This window comes from Mastigoproctus giganteus, chromosome 12 (genome assembly GCF_048544385.1).
Source record: "Mastigoproctus giganteus isolate SK-2022 chromosome 12, ASM4854438v1, whole genome shotgun sequence".
NCBI lineage: Eukaryota > Metazoa > Arthropoda > Arachnida > Uropygi > Thelyphonidae > Mastigoproctus > Mastigoproctus giganteus.
Window position 1 is genome coordinate 72,632,994 of NC_143586.1, and position 9,887 is coordinate 72,642,880.

General features: G+C 36.6%; 1 protein-coding gene across 1 annotated transcript in view; it reads right to left on the bottom strand.

Moving 5' to 3' along the window:
* Positions 1-8,500, bottom strand: part of LOC150077189 (solute carrier organic anion transporter family member 74D-like) — a 52,711-nt gene extending 44,211 nt beyond the window's left edge. The window contains exon 1 of the mRNA XM_090385806.1: positions 7,792-8,500. Within this exon, the coding sequence (XP_090241932.1) occupies positions 7,792-8,500 (709 nt within the window). The remainder of the gene's footprint in view (positions 1-7,791) is intronic.
* Between the last annotated feature and the right edge of the window lie 1,387 nt (positions 8,501-9,887).

The window sequence follows — 9,887 nt, forward strand, 5'->3', positions numbered from 1 at the left end:
CGGATCATCCTCGATCTGCACGTGGTCTCCACAACTACCAACTGATCTCAGATCGGTTTGGCGGGGCAAGAGACTCTCAGAAAACTGGACTCGAGGAAAATCTTTTGTTATCACAACTTGTTATTTTTGTATTAGTTTTCCTTTCAACTCAATGTTATCTGCTATGAGTACTTTTTTTTTTATTAATTAATCTTTTAATTTTAATTAATATTTTAATTTTTTAATTTTAATTAATTTTTTAAAAATTAATCTTTATAATTCCGGCGAGGTTATCTCTGCCGTTTGTTAACCCCTGGCATGGTGCCGTGAAGGGTATTGTATGGTCGTGGTACCTGCGTGTACCGATGTACTGTACAATAAAGATCTTATTTATTTATTTATTTATTTTGTTGTTCACCTTGTATAAATTGGGAAAGGCTGAGAGACTTCGCGATATCGTTTAAGTTACTCCATTTTTGGCTGGCCTCGTCTAATTCATCGTGTAGTGGAATTATCTTTCACCACAATAGAAAATATATTTGAAATGACAAAAATCGACAATGCAAAAGAAAAATCTTATCACAAATGAAATTAAATATTTGTGCTATTATTGTGCCAAAATGCTTTTTTCTGAAAGTAGTGTCATCGATTTCTCTGTTGAGCACACAGAACAGTAACTCATAATTCTGTAGTGGCCATCGGTTTCTCTAAAAATTTAGTACAGTATCTTTACTCATTTTGAACTAAATCATTAGCAATAAAAATATATAAACTGAATAGTCCGCCATTTCTAGTGATAGTGCGTGAAGGGGATCAACTGGATTTGGTAAACTTTAGTAGTCCCCAGAAGGGGTCTCCGTTTTAGATTGAGGAGTTGCGGTTCCCAAACTTTAAAGCGATGCCTGCGTAGGGGAAATCAGAAATGAAAAATCAAGCTAAACTTAATATTATTCTTACGGGGTACGCATTGAGACGACCTGTTAAAACATGCCTAACATCGGAGATATTAAAATCAGTTCCACTCGTTTTCAAAACACAGGTCAGTAAGATGGTGGGTCTCCAAGAATTTCCCCCTCCTCCTTCCTAGGCGTATTGCTAGCCTTTAAAAGAGAAGGAAATTTTTTCAGAGTTGAGGCAATCGAAACTTAATACGGCAGATCGTCGACTTGTCGTTCGCATTTTCGAAAGTCGGCGGACTTGGGCATCTTCAGATTTGACTTTCTCATGGCTGATAGTGCACCTTCCTTCCATGTTTTTCTAGGGCATCCTCGCCTTCTCTTCCCTTGTGGTATTTAATCTTTGTATATTTGTATAAGTTAACGAGGCGGAGATGAACTTACGTTCCAGGTGCCGCCCAAGACAAATAAATACAAAAAAATACAATTCCCTTGTGGTATTGGCAAAGTTTTTTTGAAAGATTCTTATTTTTAAGATTGAACCAAGTCATGGATAAAAATGGTTTGACCCTGCCTTATCAGTATGGTTTCAAGAGAGGGCATTCTACGGAGGATGCCATTAATGATCTCATGAATTTCACCAACCAGGCAGAGGATAAGTATGTGTTAGCCATCTTTATAGATTTTACTGGAGCTTTTGACATGGTATGGCACGAGAGTATTCTGTCTGCATTAAGGAGTATGCAATGTCCAGACTTATTGTGTAGGACGATACAGAGTTATTTGTATTGTAGGAAAATTATACTGAAAGCTAAGCATCTACAGTTTAATAGGAATCTTTCGAGAGGGTGTCCTCAGGGGTCTGTATTGGGCCCACTTTTTTGGAACTTAGTACTTAATTTATGGCTAGAACAATCAATTGAAAATCTGCATAAGATTGCTTATGCAGATGATTTGGTTTTATGTATTACTGGTAAATCCAGGGCTGTGCTTGAAATAAGAGTGGCTCAGGTATTAGAAAGTCTAGTGTCGTGGGCTGATCTGCACAAACTATTGATATCTACAACTAAAACTTATGATGCTTCTTAAGGGGAAAACTAAATTATGCGCGACCGCCAAAAGCTTTAATTAAGGGGAGGCAGATTCCCCTAGTATCTGAGGTGAAATATCTAGGTATAAGAATTGATGATAGATTATCGTTTTTCCCACATTTAAATTACTTACACGAAAAAATTAAAAAATTTAGTGCAGCAATAATTCGATTAACACGGTCAGATTGGGGATTGAAAAGGAAAGTTTTAAATTTATACTACAAGGCAGTCTTCTTACCCATAGTTGCGTACGGAGCATCAGTGTGGTACTTCAGAGTTACTAACGTTAAATTTAAACAGAAATTGTTATCGATTCAGCGCTGAATGCTTTATGTTATTTCTAATTTGTGCAGAACAGTCTCAACGAATGCTATGCAGGTTTTGGCCGGGCATTTGCCTCTAGACTTGTACATTGTGTATCGGGCCGTTTGTTATTACTTAAAAAAAGCATAGTGGTTTCTTTCATGAATATTACATCTGATGTCACTATAGAGATAGCTAAAGCTAAGAAAAATGTTCTAACACAGTTGATTGGTATGTGGCAAGAGAGATGGGATCTTAGTGCAACTGGGGAGGTGACTAGATTGTTTATTCCAACAGTTAAATTTACTTATGATAGTAACAACAAATGTTTTTTTTCCTTCTATGGTAACATCGTTTATTTTAACTGGCCATGGCTCATTAAATTTTAAACTACATTACTTTGGTCTAGTCAGCTCTCCTTTATGCACTTGCAGTCAACCTGAGACTTGGAGTCATTTATTATATGATTGTAGTTTGTATGTTGAACATAGAGAAAGGCTAAAAGTGAAGATTGGTAATTTAGTTAGAGGCTGTGAAAGTGACTTTATTGCTAATCAGGATAAATTTCAAGCACTGCAAGAGTTCTGTGTAACTGTTTTTCAACGGAGAAGACATTGGAATAATCTAATGATTACTAATTAAGATTTGGTTATATACATTTTGATTATTTGTGTGTTTTTTTTTTTCTTTTAGTTTGTTTATATTATGTGTGTGTATATATGTATTTATTTATTTTTATTTTTTATTTTTTTTTGCTGGCTCTCGGGTCTGGGCGGCCTGGGAGCGGGATTGCTGGCACCCACCGGTATAGCACTACTTCCGGTGGGTGCGGGATTTTTGTGCATGAGGCACTTAAAATAGAAGACCAGGCCCAGCACCAAGTGAATATGGGCGGCCATTAGGGTCTATTCGCCAGCGGGGAGTGGCTGTGCAGGTGACAGCTTCTCCCTGATGGCGAAAAGACCTTCCATACAGGTCTATTTTGCAGAGGTTCTGCAAAAAGTCAACTTTATCAGGTGGAGATAGACGGAAGTCTAGGTGCCACCTTAGACATTATAATAATAATAATAAATTCCCTTGTGGTATCCACTCATAATTTTGGCCATCTCACTTCATGCATAGCAGATAAACTATCTCAACCTCCTATTTTATGTTCTTTCTACAGCAAAGTACCGATTCCACTAACGACTGTCCAATATGTTTTTAGCTCTACGGGAGATAGTTTTCCCACCATATAGTTTAGGGCACTAAGAATCTTCCTTCCTACTTTGATGAATTCTTGTGTAAACTTCCTCTTTCCCCAATCCTTCCTTGGTTAATCTACATCAAAGATATATTTGAAAAAGTCAACGGGTTTTAGATGTATAGACTAACTTTTAATTAATCAGGTTGTTCTGCTGTGCTTAAGTACTGTCTTTGTAAAAGTGATATTGAGGCCCCATTGGTCGTATGTAAGATGCAATTTTCTCAACATGTATTCTAAATCATAAGCTTTTTGTGTAATGATAACCTGATCATCGCCAAAATTTAGACTCCAAAGATTTAGACTCCCATTCCATAACAGCTTTTTTCCATTCATGTAAAGCACATTCCAAGAAAACATTTAACAATAAAAGTGATAGGCTACATCCTTGTCTCAGCCTTGTATTCCCAACTTTAATATATGCCACATTGATTATCGTACAATTCCCTAATCAGTTCCACAAGCTCTGAATCAACTGACATATTTTGAAGGGCTTTCCATAATGCCTTTCTTGGAACAGAGTCATAAGCTATTTCTAAATTGAAGGCAGAGGTGTTTTTTTTTTTATTCTTTTCTCCACCAGCTGTTGTAGAATAGATTGTCCACACAAGAGCCAACTGACCTAAATCCACTTTCTTCACTTATCTTATCCTTTACCTCCTCTCGTAATTTTAACTGAAGCACTTTAGAGTATAGTTTGGCCATAACACTTAAGCTTAACACGTATAGTTCCCCGGATCCAGCTTATTTCCTTTTTTATAAATGGATGAAAACTTTCCATTCATTTGGAATTTTCCTTAGCTGTATATATGTCTATCAGATGGAAAAGACTTGGACTATTTTTAATTAGTTCCACCGCTATGTTCCCAGGGCCTGGAGATTTGTTCTTCAAAATCAAAGTTACACTCGTCTTCAAAACACAGCTCAGTAAGATCGTGGGTCTTCGAGAATTCTCCTTCCTAGGCGTGTGGTACATATTTAATTAGTTCCATCGTTATGTACCCAGGGCCTGGAGAGATTGTTCATTAATTTTGCTGTCAAGAACTTGATATTTTGTAATTTCTATCTCCCAATTATCTACTGGTGGGTGGGGTAATTATGCTCCGATACTGGGATCGTCTTTCGTTTAGAAGGTTATTGTGACTTTCCCATGTTGGCATATCTATGAAGTTCTTATTCGATCGAGATTCATTTGTTTTCAGTGCTCAAGCTTCCCCAGGTTTCGGATGACTGTTCCTCCTAATGAGCTGTCAATTTCTTGCCATCTTTCTCCCATGTTGCATTCTTGGATACAGCAATTTTCCTTTTAACTGCTCCATTGTACCTTTTTTTGTATTGTTCTCTATTTTCTTGATTTTTATTCATTAACCATTTGTTATAGGCTCGTTTCTTTTCTTTCACCAAACTCACTACCTTCTCATTTCACCCATACTGTTGCTTATATTTGTGATCAATTAGGCGTAACGCTTCGTTAGCAGCCTTGTGTATGGCAGTTTTAATGCTGTTATACAAGGGATTCATCTTCTCTATTTCTCCAATGTGAGATAGGTGGTTCTGGAGTCTCTTCTGGTAAAGATCTTTAATACTGTCATGAGATAGTAGTTCAGGTTTATAAGCAATATATTTTCTTGTACTACCGTATTGTCTTTACTTACCGTATTAGGTCTCACTTTACCCTTATTCTGGTATTTTAAAAATATATCTACAATCAGCAGGTAATGATCCGACCCGCAGTTGGCACCCCTCATTACTCTGCCGTCTTTTGTTGTCCACTGACTTCTGGCGAGTAATTATAAAGTCTAATTTCTGCTGGAGTGACGGTCGCTCCCATGTATATCTATGGATGTTTTTGTGTTGAAAAAGGTTAAGAATTTTCAGGTAGTACTGTTTACAGAAACCTCTCTCTCAGCGTCTCCGTCTCTGCTCCAAAGCGACCCACTACATCATCATTCCTTCTTGATCCAACCCGTCCATTAAGATCTCCTGTCAAAACTCTTTGTTGATTTTTCTTAACCAAATCCATTTTTTCATGAAGCATATGGTAGAATCAAATCAAAAGAAGTGTTAAAAATGTCAACGGGCTGGAAATCAAATATTTTAAATAATTGTCGTTTTTGGTCTTTATTTTTGCCGTTTTGAAGCTGTCCCAGTTTTATCAATAACTCCAAAATGAGTTTAACTGAATAAAAAATACTGAATATTTTTTCCCTATTAATATTTTTAACTGCTGTTTTTCACGGCTGAAAAATTAACAGCTATCGACCTTGGAATCGAAATGCGAAAAAGTCAACTTTGTCAAAAAAAAAAAAAAAAAAGGCAATCTCCAAACAGTATTTGTACCAGTGGTGCGTCTTTTAAGAATTTTGGGGACATTGTTAAATATATTGTATGCAGGTAAATGAATCATTAATAACAAAGTGAACCCGGAACTGTCGTCCTGGTTTACAAAGGTAAAATGGATAATTAGATACTGGTAAGTTCAGTTTCTGTGGCAGAATTACGGACATTAAGAATGTACTGTAGGTCTATCCGAACGGGAAAAGAATTATTAAAAACTCATGGGTCTGTTACAAGGCAGTCACTTCTGACTAATCTGATAAGATATAATGTATTCATATTAAAACTGGGTGCAAAAGAATATACGCAGATTTCGACTCTTAGTAAAGCGCTTTGTCTTTTGTATGAATTGGAACAATATGCTATTGATGGAAGATAATACAGCAGTTATATATAAAGAAGTATTCCTATAAGAAACAATTTCGGTTTTTTGTGGTTTACTAAGTCTCGGGATCGGATATCTAGGTAGGTAATGAATCGAGGTATTAAAAAATCGCAGTAAATTAAATAATGGAGACTTTTTTTTTTTTTTTTTTTTTTCCTTCCTCCGTCCCCTTCTATAGTAGTTGATACAAACTAGAGGACTATGCTTAACAGAGTAGTTTGACAGCTGTAGCCTTGATGCAAGAAAATTTTAGAATTGCAAGAAAATTTTAGAATTGCAAGAAAACTGTTAGAATTGCTTTACACCTAAATTAATAGAACTAGAGATTTCCTAAACTTAAGGAAAGGAAGGTAATACCTGATTTCATTCAGATATCTTTTCAGCCTTTGGAAATTTTATAAACCATCTAATGATCCGAGAAAACAAAAAGCAAAGTTGAAGAGGACAAACTTTAGTCCACGTGGCAAGCTGGATAAATATCAATCGCAGTATGATGTCAAGATTATGGAAAGGATTCCGGGAAATAGAACGAGAAAATGTCTCAAAGACCCATCGAAGGCAATTCTTATATATTAGATTGCTTAAGCTGCGCTCAGGCAGCTAACGTCATGAGGCATTAGTGTATTAAATCTAAGTTGCGAGGACGTGGGAGTAAAAATATGAACTTGCGAGAAAAATGTTTACACATCTGTCTGAGACTGACTTTGGCCCCTAGTAAAAGAGCCCTTTATCAAGAATTTTATGGTTTCTGATGGTATTCAAACTTTGTGGTTACCTCTTCCAAACAGGTAACCACAAAGGAGGATTGATATTGCTAGAAAGACTATTGTTTATCATAATGAACTGCTGGATACTTAAAAGAATTATTCCAAGGTAGACTGTTTTGCAAGAAGTTTCAAGAATGCTTTTCTTACTCACTTTTCTACTTAACGTGACCAGAATTCCGCATCCGTTTTGACTTCATCTCCAAAAGACCTGAACTCGAGCCGCAAGAGGGAAAGTAAATGTTCTTCAGAGGACTTTTGTTGAAGGTGGAGAGGGCTTCAGCCCTTGTAACATTACGGAAAACGAAAGATGTGGAAGCGGTGGAGAAAGTACAGGTGTCTGTCACACGATGACGATGTGAATTATCTAATGACAGATACTTTTCTATAAGTAGCCCTATGGTGTAGTTTAACGCTCATAAACGCTGTCCTCCGACACTGGTAAAAAAGATTAGAGTTCGAACGCCGTTGATGACGAAACGAATTTAATGGGCTTTTCACAATGTGGCTGAATTAGTCTGTCTCAGGTGGAGGTAGCAGTGTTGTTTTCTCTTGAAAGCTTGGGTTTATCCAGCAGACTGACTGAAGAATATGCACTGGCAACTTCATAATCTTATTTGCTTTTGCATTTAACACTCATGTAAACTATCCTAAAACTAAACTTCGAAATGGGAACATTAGCATTAAAGAAACTTTCTCTAGTAATTTCCTAGAATTCAAACTTTTCCAATGTCTGAAGTATTTTTCTATAAAGTAACGAACCGGTTTTATTTTAATTATTAAATATGCTTACCGAAATAAATAGGAGAATTTTTCTTCTTCACGCTATCATCCAAATATGATGTTCCAATTGTGTAGAAAGCTAAAGAACCAAATCCCTTTAAGCCATTTCCAAGAAAGAGCAGCGACACAGCTGGAAAAGTCGGAGAGTATTCACATGACTCTTTCTTTTCCTTGTAGTCACAGAATTCATATTTTGTTTCATTGGGATAGGCCTTTGAAGAACTTATTCCTAAACCTGTGGGGGGCCCATATATAAAGTACGGAATGACTGTCACAAAACAACTAAGAACTGTAACCATCATTCCGCCTGTGATAAGACGGGGTCTGTGCCATTTCCCTCCGAAGTAGCCAACTAACAGGCCAAACATTATTGGACTGATTTCATCGGCGATCATAATAATCCCAGTAGTCTTGCTTTCGTAAGCGTAGCGTTTTTCGAGAGTAGATAGACATCCCACTAAATAGGTGAAAAAGGCTCCCTGAAGCACTCCCAACAAGCAGTAATTGAAAAAAAACATTTTTGGAGTTGCACATCCCTGAAGCCATTTCGGCTTAAAGCTTCCGACACCGCATTCCGCATCCTTATTATTCACTTCTTCATTCACTTCATCGTTCTCATAATCTTCTTTTTCAGAGTTTTCGCTCGCGTCCGATAAAGCAACTGGTTGAAATTCATAGGAGTCCACGGCAAGTTTTTTACTATTATTTTCATCTTGCATTTTCAGGTACAACGATTATAATCAACTGTAAAAATAACACAGACACATGCACTCACATACAAACAGATGCAAACGACTTTTAACATTGATGTGGAGGTTTCCAATATTTGCGCATTGCTTAGCGCATATCTTATCAGATTCTGACATGATTGCTGACAAACTTCCTGTGGGAAAATTGCTAGCAATCTCGTCTAGATTATGTGCAACACTTCCAGTAAGCATTTTCGAGTATAAGAACCCTCAAAGATACGAAGGGTGAAAGGAGGGTCAGGGCAGAGTCTCCTTCGTACGAGATAACTGTGTTTATCATTTGTAGGGAAAACAAATCGCAGTGAGGTCAAGAAAAGTATGCTTACACGGAACTCAGTGGCGTGTGATAGGCTTCTTGACCACAATCGAATTCAATCTTTGAAGAACTGATTAAATGCCTTAAATACATTCTCTTATTGTTCTTCGCCTATTAAAGACGTGGAATTTGTTTATCTATGGAACGAAACGTTGAAACGTGCTTGCTCCCATCATGCAACTGACATGCCGAGTTGGTAGAAGTCACCTGCCTATCAAAGTGGATCCATTTTGCATATGGATAAATATCGAAAATCTTTACGCCAATACTTGCTGATATTACCACGATGACAGCCGATAGAGCCGAAACGTTTTGGATTCATCACAGAATAAATTATTTCAAGTATTGTCGTTGTGCGTTATTATGCGGTATACTTCGACGGAAATGTTGAGACCACTTTACTGCAAATGCAATGAATGTTCCTCAGATGACATCTTCACAACATACTCGTAGGATTATGATGTCGAGTCTGTCTCCTTGTGAAACAAAGGCATCTTAAATAAGTGAGTTTATTGAAAATGATAATACACAACTAATTCTTCGATTCAATTAATCCTTAATTCTTTACTTATATGGTAGAGGTTGCATAGGATTTAGTGTTTTATTTTCATTTTATGATTTGTAATTGATTTTAATTCTGGTGCACCAAAAGAATCTGTACTCATGCTGTCTTTTTAGAGTACAGTCAGTTTCTGAAATCGCATGATCATTATCATACAGATGTTTTAATTTTTTAAGAAATATGCGAACAAAGACACTTCCTGAAGCGAAAAACTGGTAGCGAAATCTTGGAGATAATAAAGGAATTTATTAGCATCTATACCCAACGGTTCCAGTCTTCCCACAACTTTCTTCTCTAACCAGGCGTGAAGTATCTGTCGAGACTCCAGATACGGAATGAATGTTAAATAATAAGAGAACTTCATAATGAGAAGTTTAGTTATCAAAATATTTCAGGAATTTTTACTGTTAAATTTTGTCTTGAAGAAACTGAAATTGCTGATTTTTCTTAAATTTTTTTTAAAGATTTACATGTTACTG